The sequence below is a fragment of the Oryx dammah genome, unplaced genomic scaffold (genome assembly GCF_014754425.2).
Source record: "Oryx dammah isolate SB20612 unplaced genomic scaffold, SCBI_Odam_1.1 HiC_scaffold_15, whole genome shotgun sequence".
Taxonomy (NCBI): Eukaryota; Metazoa; Chordata; class Mammalia; order Artiodactyla; family Bovidae; genus Oryx; species Oryx dammah.
Window position 1 is genome coordinate 40,998,631 of NW_024070199.1, and position 13,120 is coordinate 41,011,750.

Genomic DNA, 13,120 nt, shown 5'->3' on the forward strand with positions numbered 1-13,120 from the left:
CCCGCCGCGCCCGGGCCCGCGCCATGGGGCTCTGGCTGCCGCCGCCTCCCGCGCCGCCCGGCTAGGGCGATGCGGGCGCCCCCGGCGCGCGGCCCCCGCGGGCACCATGAGCCCCCTGCTCCGCCGCCTGCTGCTCGCGGTGCTCCTGCAGCTGGCCCCCGCCCAGGTACGTGCGTCGGCGACATCCCGCCCGCGCGCCGTGCCCTCTCTCAAGGTTGGCGGAAGTGGGAAGACGCGGGGTTCTTGGGGATCCACGGGGGGCGTCTCGGGAGCCCAGGCCGGGCATCCCCCGGGAGGAGTCCCTCCTCGCCCGCCCGCCCGACTCCGGGGCCACTCCCCCGCCCCACCCCGTCCCCTGGGCGCAGCCGGGGGCGGGGCCACCTCGGTGCCTGGCGGACTAGGTTCGACGCCCACTGTGCCCCTTCCTGATCTGGGGCCTGGAGAACTAGCCCGGACCCCAGGCTTGGAGATTCGAGGCTGCTGCCAGAGCGGGCCTGGCGGGTAGTAGCCGGGGCAGGTCCCAGGTAGTGTGGAGAGGACAGGTAAAGTTAGAGTGACCCCAGGAACAGAGCAGTTCAGAAAACTGTCAGAGGGGAGTTGAAGTCTCCTGACTGCAAGGGCAGAGCCCTGGGGAGAAAGACATTGCCAGCCTTTCCTGGAGTGCATCCTGGTCCAGGTTTCTTCTCTCCTACAGGCTCCCGTCTCCCAGCCTGATGCCCCTGGTCACCAGAAGAAAGGTAATAGTAACAGGACTTTGCACCAGCCGGCACTCAGAACATTTGCTTCCAGCCCTGATTGCAGACTCCATGTATTTCTCACCTTGTGTAATCACAGCCTCTCTGTAAGATGCAAACTCTAATTCTGCCCATTTCACAGAAGAGCAGATCGAGGCAGTGGGATGCCTGGCATCTGGATGAATAGGGCAAGGAAGACAGATGGGGTGGGCAGAAGCAGGGGCTAGGGGAGGGTGGCTGTGACGGGGGAACTAAGGAGAACAGCTTCTGGACGCAGGGGTAGGAGCCAGGGGGCAGCTGTGGGAAACCCTGGGGCCACTTAACCCTTACGCATCTACCCTTAGTGGTGTCATGGATAGACGTGTATGCTCGTGCCACCTGCCAGCCACGGGAAGTGGTGGTGCCCCTGAACATGGAGCTCATGGGCACTGTGGCCAAGCAACTGGTGCCCAGCTGCGTGACAGTGCAGCGCTGTGGCGGCTGCTGCCCTGACGATGGCCTGGAGTGTGTGCCCACTGGGCAGCACCAAGTCCGAATGCAGGTAGGGGGCAGGGGGAGTGTGCCTGGCTGGATGCTGGCATTCTGGGGACTGAGGGGTGGCGGCCAGAGCCCTGGGCGGTGGGCAAGGTGTTCTCACCCCTCCAGCCCTCTCTCACTGTGTCTCTCCCTGTTCTCCTGAGCCCAGATCCTCATGATCCAGTACCCAAGCAGTCAGCTGGGGGAGATGTCCCTGGAAGAACACAGCCAGTGTGAATGCAGGTGCCAGTGAGGCCCCACCTCGGAGTTCGCAGAGATCAGGCTTGGGGGGTGCTGGGTGTGGCGGTACACCGCAGCGGGGACAAGGTTTCCAAGTGTAGAGCCAGGCAGGCCTGGGATCGAGGGCAAGAGAGTGGAGAATGCTTGGCTTCCTGATCCTCTCTGTCCTTGTCTCTGTCCATCTCTCTTACTTTTCAGACCAAAAAAACGAGAGAGTGCTGTGAAGCCAGACAGGTGAGTCTCGGGCTCTTGCTGGGCTGGGGTTGGAGCCCAGGCTCAGTGCCCAGAAAGTCACATGTCGCTGGGGCAGGGGGTGTTAGGGTGTGTCAGGAAGCTGTGGTCCCCTCCTCTCCTTCTCCTCCCCGGCCTGTCCCCACCCACCTCCCCTTTTTCTCTGCTCCCCAAGACTCTGTGCTCTTCCCTGACCCCAGCCCCTGGGAAGACTTCTTTCCCACCCGAGACATGTTGCTTCTCCTCCTAGGGCTTCCACTCCCCACCACCGTCCCCAGCCCCGCTCTGTTCCGGGCTGGGACCCTGCCCCTGGAGCACCCTCCCCAGCTGACATCACCCATCCCACTCCAGCCCCAGGCCCCTCTGCCCACGCTGCCCCCAGCGCCGCCAGCGCCCTGACCCCCGGACCTGCCGCTGCCGCTGCAGACGCCGCAGCTTCCTCCATTGTCAAGGGCGGGGCTTAGAGCTCAACCCAGACACCTGCAGGTGAGGAGTCGGGAGTGGTGTCCAGGCCCTTCCTGGAGCAGGTCCAGGTGAGCCAGCCAGTGGGAGAAGAGCCAGGGAAAAGGAAGCTTTGACTGGGTTGAACAAATATTGACCCAGCACCTAGTTGGCACTGGGGTCAGCAAAAACAAGGCTCCTGTTCTAATGCGGGAGTCAGACACATGATGCCAAACGAGGATATCAAGGGCTGTGGTGAGCGGTACCTGACATCGTCTTTGAGAGGCTAGAGATGTTCTGGAAGAGAACATCGCCAGGAGTGGCAACGGAAAGACAGCCTTCCAGCTCTGAACCATCTTAGAAATGCCTATAGTAGACGTTGATGTTCTACCTTACGGGCTCCGGGAGGCCAGGAGATGTAGTGGAACCCTGGTCCACCCTCGTCCAAGGCGCTTCTCACCACTCCTCCCTTCCACAGCGGGGTCATGGGGTGGCATTGTGTGGGCCGGGCCAGCTGGGGCTTCTCAGGAGTGTTAGGGGAGGATGGGGTTCACAGAAGGTAACAAGCGGGTGCGTCTAAAGAAACAGGGGCTGAGCTTTGGTGCCAGCATGAACAGACCCCTTCCCTTCTCAGGTGCCGGAAGCTGCGAAGGTGACAAACTGCTTTTCAGACTCAGTGGGGCCCCTAGCCTCACAGCCCTCCTCCTAGAGAGGGCAGGAGCGCAGCCTGGTGAGAACCGTCCAGTCCCCAAGACCTCAGCCTGGGCAGAAGCTCCTCCGGGACCTGGGCCTCTCGGAGGGCCTTCCAGCTGCCTCTTGTCTCTCCAAGGCTGCCATCCAACAACGTGGACAGAGTTGGATGAGGAGACCAAGAGGGGTCACATACCAACCTGGAAGAGAATGGGGTCCCGACTCAGATTTTAACCACCTTGTACAAGTGACCCATCTAACAGCTGGCTCCTCTGTCACCTCACTAAGAAGACCCCGATCCTCTACAAAAATGTGGGAGTTGGGCTTCAGCACAGGAACTGTGAACCCCAGTCCTGATAAAAGAGATGGAACTGCCCCTGCCTGTGTCACTGTCTGTCACTGTTAAGGCTGGCTGGTTTGGACATCAACGTCTGCGCTGTACTGCCTCCTAGACACGGAGCTTGGAGGAGACGAGGTCCAAAGACCTCCCCACAACAGGTCACAGTGCCAGAACCGTGCATCCTTCACTTTCGTGTTGCGCTAACGGGTCCTGCCCCTGTGTCCATCACAAGGGTTCCTTTCTGGAAGGAGATGGCCAGTGAGCTTGAGGTGGGATTCAGCTCTGCCGAATGCCCTCGGCTGTCACTGCCCCTCATTTTGAGCCTCACGTTCACACAGAGGGAGCAGATGATCATTGTGGTCTGGGCCCTTGGGTGCCAAGAAAGTTAAGAGTCACGTAATAGAAAAGAACACTCATCTTCCCTGCCAGGCTATACTCTGTGTTTGCAACTTTTTGCTTCATGTAGCTTAACTCCGTATTTTTTCAACTGCAGTCTTCACTCTTGCCTCCCTTGCACCTTGGGCTCCCCTCCCCATGCTCTACTTGGTACTCTCCTGACGTTTATCTGACCCAGCCCAAACTCAGTGGTCAGCTTTCTGCCTCCACTCTCTAGTGCCCCTGGGGCTCAGTGGTGAGGGGAGGGGGTGAACTGAAAGGCAACTTGGTACCAGTACTTAGCCCCATCAGGGCAGGACATTCAGGGCAGAGTTTAACCCAAAGCAGCTACCTAATGGAGGCCGCCTCTGAAGTCATAGAGGAAGGGGTAGTCATCTTGTTGGGCTCAAACCAAGAGTGGCGTTAAACCAGAAGAGACGGTTTCTGACAAGTGATTGCTACTTTCAAATCATTTTCTCAGCTATGCTATTACCAAAAATGTGAGAGTTCAATTAGAGTGAGACAGATGAGGGTTAGGGCCGTTAGGTACTACCTCCCAAAACCATTTAGCTTGTCCAGTGAGCATGTGCTTCATATGTGCCTTCTCACCTAGCCCTCAATTCTGAGGTCAGTGTTGTGATTATCTTCCTCCTTCAGTTGAGATAAGCTTGGAAAAGCTGATTGACCTGAGGATTTGGCCTCAGATCATCCGTTTCCCTGACATTAAACTTAGGTTTTGCTGCCTCTCAATTGCAGGTTCAGTCCGCCTGCAATGTGGAGACCTGGGTTTAATCCCTGGGAAGATCCCCTGGAGGAGGGCATGGCAACCCACTCCAGTGTTCTTGCCTGGAGAATCCCCATGGACCAAGGAGCCTGGCGGGCTGCAGTCCATGAGGTCACAAAGAGTCGGACACGACTGAGCAACTAAGCACAACTGCAGGTTCATTACTTCGGTGGAACTTCCCAGGTGTATCGGTGATAAAGAATCCACCTGCCAATGCAGGAGCTGCAAGTTAGATCCCTTTAAGTAGGAAATGGCAACCCACTCCAGTATTCTTGCCTGGGAAATCCCACGGACAGAGGAGCCTGGTGGGCTATAGTCCATGGGGTCGCAAAGAGTCGGACACAACTGAGCAACTAAGCACACACATGTTTATTCCTGGGTGCTGAAGTGACTGGAAATAAGTCTGGATGGGGAATGGACCCAGTCAGACCGCTACAGTCATGACCCAGGGTTATTGTGCCCTGGGTAGAAGCAGGCCTGGATGCTGGAAGAGAAAAAAGCTAAGAGCATTTGCTGTGGGCCTAGCTGTGCACATTACTGGGGGACTCCAACAGAGACCCTGTGGGGTGGAGGTTATCAAGCCCAAGAGTCACCAGGCCAAGAAACTTGTTCAAGGTCACACAGTCAATGAGTCACAGACCCAGGATTCAAACCCAAGGCTCACTCTGAAGCTAGGCTCTCCACAGCAACTGAAGACTATGGGTCAGAAGAGGCCCAAGAGCAATCAGGAGCGTCAAGCTGGGGGCGACATAAAATGGCGTCTCAAGACCCCCTCCGGGAACCCGCGCCCGCCTGACCTTAATTTCACCTCAAACGGAAGTGCCTTCGGTCCTTTCGGAAGTCGCTTCATCTCACCTTAAGGACTACAAAGCCACCGGACGTGACGTATAGATCACATGGTGCCGAAGGGCGTGGCTAGGAAAGAAACCACCCCAGCGGGCGTCTGGCCGCGGGTTTTGCACGGTCCAATGAGGGCGGGCGGCGTGGCCAGGTCTGGTGGCGACGATGACGCGCCTGCGCAGAGACGGCGGCACGACTGGGGTTGACTCCGGGGGCGCGGCGAGGAGGTGAGCGGGGGCCACAGCCCGGGCTGGGGGGAGCCGGGGTACAAGAGGGAAGGCTGGATCAGGCGGGGCAGGAGCGGGCTGGGGCTCCGAGTGTCAACGAGGGATAGGTCACGAGGAATTTGACTGTTGGGGGTCCGAGCTGTCCGGGGATGCCGCAGGGGGAGGGTTCTCACCCCTCACGGGGCGGGGCTCCGGGAGTTGGGGCGGGAAGTCGAACGGCGACGGGTGGAACCTCTCAGCTGGTGCCGGTGGGAGGCGGAGCTCGAGGCCTGGGGGCGGGGCTAGGACCGGTACGGGGTGGAGACTGGCCCTTGGAGGAGGAGCTAGAAGAGGCGGAAGGAGGAGCCTCGGGTTTGGAGGCCGAGGAGGAAGGAACCCAGGCGCTGGGGGCGGGGCTTCAGCCGGTGAGTGGCGCGGCTGCGGTCCAGGAAAAGGGGTCTAGTTCTGTCGGGGGCGGAGCTACAGGTTCGGGGGCGGAACCGCGCCCTCTAAAAGGTGGGGCCAAGGAGCCTAGCGAAGGGGTAGGCCCAGGTAATGGCCTGGGGCGTCCACGCGGGGGCGGTCTCCGCGGTGGCCGTGCCTGGGGACGCGGTAGGCCTAGAACTCCCCCGGGAGAGGTGGTGTGGGTGGAGCGGACTCGGCGGCCACCCGACACGGGACCAGTCTGGGTGCCCCGCAGGCCCCCGAGGGCTCAGAGTTGGGGCGGCGCCTCGGGCGGAGGCACAGGGCCAGCCTGGGGGGTACCTCCGGAGGACAAGAGCTCCCCGGAGCCACCCAGTGGCGACGTGTGGGTGCCTCGGGGCCGACCCCCTGCGGCAGCCGCAGATGTGTGGGTGTGCTGGGCGGGAGGCAACTGGGTGTGGCGTGAATGGGGTCGCCCGGTCGGGGCAACAGCTCTGCAGCCAGATAGGGTCTGGACTTTGCGGAAGGGGACGGGTGGGAATTGAAGAGCAGAGCTGGGGACCGGGAGGGACGGAAGGGCAGGGGGTGAGCAAAGGGGCGGGACCCTGGCTGCTGTGGCCTCCCCTGACCCCCTCTCCCCGCTGCTGGGGTCCTCGGGCAAGCCCCCTTCTCACTGGACTGGTAAGTGTAGCCGTGGAGCCTGGGGGAGGGGGCGGTGATCCCGAACAAGGGGATCCCCAGGGGCAGGCAGGGTCCACGGTGGGGTGGAATCCTCCGGGTACCTGCCGGTATTCCATGCCCTTCCGTTCCTCTCCCCCGGTTGGTTGGTCGGGGTCTGTTCCCACAGAGAGATGAGGCTGAGCTGGGTCTTGACAGTACTGTCCATCTGCCTGAGCGCCCTGGTCACGGCCACAGGGACCGAGGGCAAACGGAAGCTGCAGATTGGAGTCAAGAAACGGGTAGACCACTGTCCCATCAAATCGCGGAAAGGGGACGTTCTGCACATGCACTATACGGTGGGTGAAGGGGTGGAGCTTTGGGGGGCGGGGCTTTTGGGGACCTGAAAGGAACCGGGAGCCAGGTTTCTCTGCCAAAAGGTGGATCTCTTGGGCAAGTCTTCTCATCTACTGTGCATGGTTCTGTCTTGCTCTTCACTGTCTGTCTACTCCCGGGTTGGCATCAGCAAGCAGTGACAGTGTACTGTGAGCTGCCCAACGTTCTGTCTCCTGCTAGGACTGTGGCCACCAAAGCTGTGGGGTGCCACCTTGATGGGAAGAGCACTGGGGTTGGGGGTGTCAGAGCAGACCGCCCTCCTCACTGGCCTTCCCATGATCTCACAGGGGAAGCTAGAAGATGGAACAGAGTTTGACAGCAGCCTGCCCCAGAACCAGCCCTTTGTCTTCTCCTTGGGCACAGGCCAGGTCATCAAGGGCTGGGACCAGGGGCTGCTAGGGTGAGTCGTGGGGCCATGGCTGTGGTCCAGGAGGTAAACTGTGGGAGGCAAGCCCCAGGGATGGGGGAGGGAGCAAGGAGGCTGGTTGTTGCCACATGCTGAACGTGTATTATCCTGCAGGATGTGTGAGGGGGAAAAGCGGAAGCTGGTGATTCCATCAGAGCTGGGTAAGAGGCTCTTTCAGAGTGGGGATAGGGAGTTCAGGGTGTATTATCCATGTGAGGGTGAAGGCTGACTTAGTCTCTGCATCCATTTCCACTCTATTCATTCAATCCATGCCATTTCCAAGTCTAGCCTTGTCCAGCAATGAGGACAGGGCAAGACCATTGGGACACTTGGCTCTGGTGCCAACTCTCTGACCTTTTGCAAGCCCCCTCCCATCTCCCTGGTGGCTCAAATGGTAGAGAAGATGCCTGCAATGCAGGAGACCCAGGTTCAGTCCCTGGGTTGGGAAGATCCCCTGGAGAAGGAATTGGCAACCCTCTCCAGTATTCTTGCCTGGAGAATTCCATGGACAGAGGAGCCTGGCAGGGTACAGTTCATGGGATCGCAAAGAGTCAGACAGGACTGAGCGACTAACTTTCCCTTGTTTTTTTTTTTCCCATCTCCATTTCTGGCCTAGTGCTAGGATGGGTAGAGGCTTAGCTTCAGCCTGGATGTCTGCAGAACACCTCACTCTGCCTGGCCACAGCTCATTCTGTTTCTTTGTGTTATCTTGGCAGGGTATGGAGAGCGGGGAGCTCCCCCAAAGATTCCAGGTAATAGACCTTTCTGCCCCCCTCCCCATCTGCTCCATCCATTCCATCTCCAGGTGGCCCTAGTTCTCATTCTGCTCCCACCTCTCCCCTGCAGGTGGTGCAACCTTGGTGTTCGAGGTGGAGCTGCTCAAAATCGAGCGACGTTCAGAACTGTAGCCAAACTGGAGAGGGGCAGTGGAGAGGCCCCCATCAGGGACCAGACTGTTCAAAGAAAAAAAAAAACTTAAAACCCATGAAGTGAGCCTGTGTTTCTTTGTGGGCCCTGAGAGACTTAGAAACCGCAGCTTCAGCCTCCTCTCTCCCTCGACCCCCTCCCATTCCTCCCTCTCCTTTCCGGGCTGCAGAACCTTGGGGTGTAGTAGGCTCAGTAGCATGGAGGTCACAATGGCCAAGCCCTGGGTGGTATGGTGGCCCTTGTCCAGAAGGGAAGAGTATTCCTGCCTGCCGGCAGTAGCATGGCTCCTCCCCAGCTCCCCAGCCACTTCCAGCTCCTAGTCTGGGAGCCAACACTGGGCTATCGCCATGGCTACGTGGCCCTCAGGAAGGCCTGCGGTCACCTGGGGAGAAGCTGAGCTGGCAGCAGTCGGAGAGCAGTGTGTCCCCCCTAAAAGAGACCAGGCGAGCCTGTGAACTGCACCAAAGGCGTATCCTAGCTTTATTAAAGGGCCCGCGCCGCAGTCAATATAAAAACACAAAAAGTCCCATCAGTTTAATAATAATAAAAAACCCCAAAAATGGAAAACTGAGGGGGCAGGGAAGAGGCCCCTGGGCCAGGGGCACGGGGAGCCCTGCTCGTGGCACCAGGCCTGGCCGCAGGGCCCCCTGGTATTGCTGTTGCTACGAGGTCAGGGGGCAGCGATTGTCCTGTGGAGCCACCGTTCAGCTGGGTCGAGGACCCTTACTTCTTCTGGGGTGTGCTCAGCTTCTGCATGCCCCGGATCTTGTCCAGCAGGCCAGAGATGAAGGCCTGGAGGGAGGGAGGACATTAAGGAGACCGGACCCCAGGTTCCTCACCCCACCCTCTGGGGAAACAACTTCCTTACCTCAGTGGGTTTGTAACAGTCAACCAGCAGCTCCTAGTGGGGCATGGGGGGAAAGGATAACTGAGTCTCTGGAACACGGACTTAGAATTCACCCATGCCCTCTTCCAAGGCACTGGAGATGCCACGGCTACTGAACAGCTTGGCAAGTACCACTGGCCCCATTTGGTGGAGGCCGAAGCTGAGTCCAGGAAGATCACAGAGCTGACTGCTGAAGATCAAGGGAGGCTTGCCGACCCAACAGTGGGCAGATCGCCTCCCTGCAGCCCTCTAGCCTCTGCTCCCCTGACCTGGCCCTGCTGCCCTCCAGGCCCTCTTACCTTGACCCTGGCAGCCCGGGTATCATCGCTCTCCATGTCCAGGAGTTCATCCACATCGATTTCCAGCTCTGGGATCTCCTCTTCCTGGGGTGGGGTGGGGGAGGAGGGAGGAGGGAGAGACAAGGGCCTGAGTTGGGAGAGAGGGTGTGAGAGGGGCTCTGGCTGAGGCCCCTTCCCTACTGCAGACGGGAGCCAGCCCTCTTTGCCCAGCAGACAGCGGCAGCTGCTCCGAGGAAGAAAACAGATCAGGCCTGTGCCAAGGCAAACTGCCCAATGTGGGGGGGAGCTTCCTGTCCCTGCCAGTTGGGCACCCTGGGTGCCAGACGGCTAGGGGTGGGGATCCTAGGCTGGGAACCCTGCAGATGTGTCTCCCCAACTTCCATGCCCCCCATCTCAACCAGAGCACAGATGGGGCCAGCTGCCCCAACTCATCACAGCCCCCTTCCCCTCCCCCAAACACCTGTCACAGCTTCCCAGGAGTGGGGAGGAAGTGAAGGGTGAGGGGTCAGTGGGAAGGACCCAGGCCTGGTAAAGGGGAAACAAAGAGCCCATGCTTTGCCGAGGGAGGGGGTGCCTGCCACCCCTCCTCCCCCAGGAAGCATCTCTCCTGTCTGGAGCCAACTGCATTCCAGGGCTGGGCTAGGGTAGGCAGCACAGGGCAAGCCCACTCCTCCACCCTGGCCCCCGGGGCCTGAGTCACCACTTGAGCAAGGAAGGAGTCACAGGGTGGAGAGCCAGAACCCAGAGAGTGGGCTAGCTTGCCCCCCATGCCAAGATGGACTCCAGATTAGCCCATTAGAAACAGGCAAGACACATAAACCCCAACAACTGTGTTGGCTAGTGCCTTAAATTGGTCTAGGCTAGCAAGAGATAGGTAGCTCTCCTTCCCCAGCCAGCCTAGACTAGTCCCGGGTCTCTTGTCCAAGGCAGAGAATAAGAAAGAAGTGACTTAGGTCAGACAAGAAAGAGCATACATTGGGGGCGGGGAGTACAGAGAGCAGGGGAGCGCGCTTAAGCGGGGTGCCCACTGACTCCGGGTGACAGGCGGGCTCAAGGTGGGGTTTCCAGGAGGCCCGAATCGGAACCGGTTTTAGGGTGTCGGCGCAGGGTGGGGGACACACCTGGCAGTCGTAGAGGCGAGTGAGCTGCTCCAGGATCCACTCCTCCAGGTTGAGGCGCTTCCGTAGCTCCTTGCGGTCGTACTTGACCGTGACCTTCCCTTGGCGCCTCACTGGGCCCTCGTCGTCCGCGCCGCCCGGGCCCTCGCCTGCAGCCCCAGGGGGGCTCTGAAAGTAGACGCGGGGCCCTGAGCCGCCACTCCCCGGTCCGGGGGCCGGGGCCGCCAACGCCGCGCCCCCCGCGGGGCCGCTGTCCGCCATGGCGGCCGCCGGGGCCACGTGCGCGTGTCGGGCCCCTCCCTGCGCCGCCGCCTCCCGGACGCCCGCCGGCTGGCTCCGGGCCGCTGGCTCGGGTTAGCTCGTGAGCTCGGCTCCGCGCGGCTCCGCGGCGAGGGCGGCGGCGGGGGTGCCCGGGGGCAGCTGCAGCATGCGGAGCCCCCGGGCCTGGCCTGGCCGCGCCCCGCCCCCTCCCCACCGATCCGCCCGCCCTTTGTCCCCCGCGGCCGCCGCCCGAGCCGCCGCAGCCGAAGCCGCTTTCTCTGTCTGGATCGCTTCCCCCGCCCCCCGACCACACCCCCTTAAAGGGCCAGTCCTGCAGCTTGCCCCTCACCCCTACCCCGCCCCCGGACAGGGGGTAGGGGAGGATCTAGTTCTCCGAGGTTTGGGCCTAGCTGTCCCCTCTCCCTTTTCACCTTCCTGCCCTACCCCTAGGCGTTCTAATCGCCCGGTGCGAGGATTTGCGCTCCAATGGGGAACCTAGTCTTCTGTCCTCAGTGGAGGAAAACAGGGGCCGCCTGAGAATGGAGGGGAATGGGCACTGTATACAGGACAGAGGTCCGAGGAGGAGACCTGGGAACGCCACCCTCCTCCCTTCTGGGTCCTCCAGCCCTCGGCCAGCGGGGGACAAGAGGCGTCTTCGCGCTGACAGACACGTGGACCGGGCTCCCGTGGGTGGAGGGGTGGAGAAGACGGACAGGCGCTGCCCAGGTCACTGGACGCCCCCCTCCTTGGGGTTCCGCGCACCCCATGATGGAGGCCTAGGTTGGGGGTGAGCTGAGACGGCCGAGCGGCCTGAAGGGCCAGACCCCAGGCAGCCACCGCCCACCGGCCAAGATGGCGGTTGAGGATGGGATTGTGGGAAATGTAGTTCACAGCGTCCTGCCCCGCATGGCTGCCCCTCCCCCGCAGCGGAGCCCGGGCGGGGAAAACTTGTTTGGAGCGCCCTCGTAGGGCTGGTCTCCACAGGGCGCGGTCCTCTGCACCCCGTAATCTCTGGTGTGTGCAAACTGAGGCTTAAAGAACTGGGAAGTGGAGGAGAGAGTACTCAGGATAATAAAGATAATAATAACTGCTGACCCTAATACGAGTTCCACATAGTCGGTTCTAGCGTGAGGGCACCTCAAAGCTCTCCGGTAGATCCCAGCCCTACCGCTTCCTCTGTCCTTCAGATCTCACAAGGGCCTTACCGGACCCACCTCTCTTTAGTAGACCCTGTGCCTTGTTCCTGCAGCCAGTTTGATTTTTTATATTTTCAAATAGTGTCTCTCATTCCCTGGTTCATTGTCCGTCTCGCATTTCTCAGCTATGAGTTCTGTGAGGCTGAGACCTGTCTGGCCCTTGTTTACTGCTGATACCCATGATTGAGTGGATCCGCTCAGCTTCAAACCACATGGATCTGGCAAATTAACTGACTTGCTGAACTCTCAGCACCTAGGTCAGACTCATAGTCGGTGTTTAATTGGTTGAACAAATGACCGAATGAAAGTCTTCCTGTGTGCCTCCATTTCCTCCGAAGGTTGTGGCAGATTAAATAGGAAAGGACGTGGAAGTTTCAGTGATTGCACCACAGAGGTTAAGTCACACACCCAGATAGCAATGGAGCTCAGCTTGTCTACGCAGGCCCCCTGACACAAAGTCACTGCTCCTACTGCCACACAAGGTTGTGCAACTCTGTTTCAGAGGCTTCCACAGAACACAGAGGACAGGCTCACCCTCTGCAGTCCCAAGCAGAGTTTCCAGGTCCTAGAGACACTAAGTCCCAGCCCCTCTGGATGCCAGAGACACCCTCTGCAGCAGATGGGGTTCAGACAGAGGTTGACACTGGTCCAGGTTCATACAGCTGGCATGCTGCTGCTGCTGCTGATGCTGCTGCTGCTGCTGCTAAGTCGCTTCAGGCGTGTCCGACTGTGCGACCCCAGAGACGGCAGTTGCACACACACCGAAGCCCAGGGCTTTAGGCTTACCTTGAGGTTGGAGAGTACAGACAAGAAGGCAGTGGCTGAGAATGGCGTGTGTGGTGATGGTGGTGGTGGGACTCATGCCAGTGGGCTTCTCCCTGAAAGGCCTGAGCAGGGGGCACATGACTCGTGGCTCAGTGATAGGCTGACACCTTCTCCCTCCCCAGCCCCCTTCGGGCCTTAGTCTCTCTTCAGCCAGCCTCAGGGGCCAGGGAAGGGCTGACCCTTCTCCAGTGGTTTAGGCAGGACCCACCCTTTCTAAGAGAGTCCCATCCCCAGCCTGGCTTCTGACTCTGAGCTTGACCTGATGGGCGAAGCAATTTACCAAATCCAAATTCCCCACCATGCCCCACCTCACCCCACTGGGGTGGGTT

General features: G+C 60.0%; 4 protein-coding genes across 13 annotated transcripts; 3 read left to right on the forward strand and 1 right to left on the reverse strand.

Annotated features, from left to right (window-relative positions):
* The first annotated feature begins 6 nt into the window (after positions 1-6).
* Positions 7-3,365, forward strand: VEGFB (vascular endothelial growth factor B). Of its 5 annotated transcripts, none has more exons than XR_005723677.1 (7): positions 7-166; positions 695-737; positions 1,079-1,275; positions 1,420-1,493; positions 1,689-1,724; positions 1,972-2,254; positions 2,797-3,365. XR_005723677.1 is itself a non-coding variant. In XM_040256307.1 (7 exons), exons 1-6 carry the CDS (start codon positions 107-109, stop codon positions 2,183-2,185), a joined length of 624 nt encoding a protein of 207 aa, XP_040112241.1. In that variant the 5' UTR covers positions 7-106; the 3' UTR covers positions 2,186-2,207; positions 2,797-3,365. The 5 variants fall into 5 exon arrangements, 4 of the variants coding, with proteins under 4 accessions (XP_040112241.1, XP_040112243.1, XP_040112242.1 ...); XM_040256307.1 differs by having other exon boundaries at positions 1,972-2,207; XM_040256309.1 differs by having other exon boundaries at positions 2,073-2,254.
* Positions 3,366-5,273: 1,908 nt separating this feature from the next.
* Positions 5,274-8,264, forward strand: FKBP2 (FKBP prolyl isomerase 2). Of its 6 annotated transcripts, none has more exons than XM_040256327.1 (6): positions 5,274-5,418; positions 6,668-6,836; positions 7,161-7,273; positions 7,394-7,440; positions 7,996-8,031; positions 8,126-8,264. In XM_040256327.1, the coding sequence occupies exons 1-6, from the start codon at positions 5,357-5,359 to the stop codon at positions 8,185-8,187; spliced, it is 489 nt and encodes a 162-aa protein (XP_040112261.1). In that variant the 5' UTR covers positions 5,274-5,356; the 3' UTR covers positions 8,188-8,264. The 6 variants fall into 6 exon arrangements, with proteins under 6 accessions (XP_040112261.1, XP_040112263.1, XP_040112264.1 ...); XM_040256329.1 differs by having other exon boundaries at positions 5,365-6,501; XM_040256330.1 differs by lacking the exon at positions 5,274-5,418 and adding an exon at positions 5,757-5,822.
* Positions 5,543-8,262, forward strand: LOC120874686 (glycine-rich cell wall structural protein 1). Its single transcript, XM_040256297.1, has 6 exons — positions 5,543-6,501; positions 6,668-6,836; positions 7,161-7,273; positions 7,394-7,440; positions 7,996-8,031; positions 8,126-8,262. The coding sequence occupies exon 1, from the start codon at positions 5,568-5,570 to the stop codon at positions 6,363-6,365; it is 798 nt and encodes a 265-aa protein (XP_040112231.1). The 5' UTR covers positions 5,543-5,567; the 3' UTR covers positions 6,366-6,501; positions 6,668-6,836; positions 7,161-7,273; positions 7,394-7,440; positions 7,996-8,031; positions 8,126-8,262.
* A 394-nt stretch (positions 8,265-8,658) lies between the features above and the next one.
* PPP1R14B (protein phosphatase 1 regulatory inhibitor subunit 14B) lies at positions 8,659-11,011 on the reverse strand. Its single transcript, XM_040256312.1, is given in 6 exon segments — positions 8,659-8,998; positions 9,075-9,107; positions 9,392-9,475; positions 10,513-10,794; positions 10,796-10,902; positions 10,905-11,011. Coding segments are annotated over 6 exon segments (609 nt in total). The 5' UTR covers positions 10,939-11,011; the 3' UTR covers positions 8,659-8,929.
* Positions 11,012-13,120: the final 2,109 nt, after the last annotated feature.

Bases quoted from the DNA above. Each gene is read 5' to 3' on its own strand.
- VEGFB (XM_040256307.1), top strand. From the start codon at position 107: ATGAGCCCCCTGCTCCGCCGCCTGCTGCTCGCGGTGCTCCTGCAGCTG. The intron at 167-694 runs GTACGTGCGTCG...TCTCTCCTACAG, and splicing joins TGCAGCTGGCCCCCGCCCAG to GCTCCCGTCTCCCAGCCTGA. The intron at 738-1,078 runs GTAATAGTAACA...ATCTACCCTTAG, and splicing joins CCCTGGTCACCAGAAGAAAG to TGGTGTCATGGATAGACGTG.
- FKBP2 (XM_040256327.1), top strand. From the start codon at position 5,357: ATGACGCGCCTGCGCAGAGACGGCGGCACGACTGGGGTTGACTCCGGG. The intron at 5,419-6,667 runs GTGAGCGGGGGC...CTGTTCCCACAG, and splicing joins TCCGGGGGCGCGGCGAGGAG to AGAGATGAGGCTGAGCTGGG. The intron at 7,274-7,393 runs GTGAGTCGTGGG...ATTATCCTGCAG, and splicing joins TGGGACCAGGGGCTGCTAGG to GATGTGTGAGGGGGAAAAGC.
- LOC120874686 (XM_040256297.1), top strand. From the start codon at position 5,568: ATGCCGCAGGGGGAGGGTTCTCACCCCTCACGGGGCGGGGCTCCGGGA.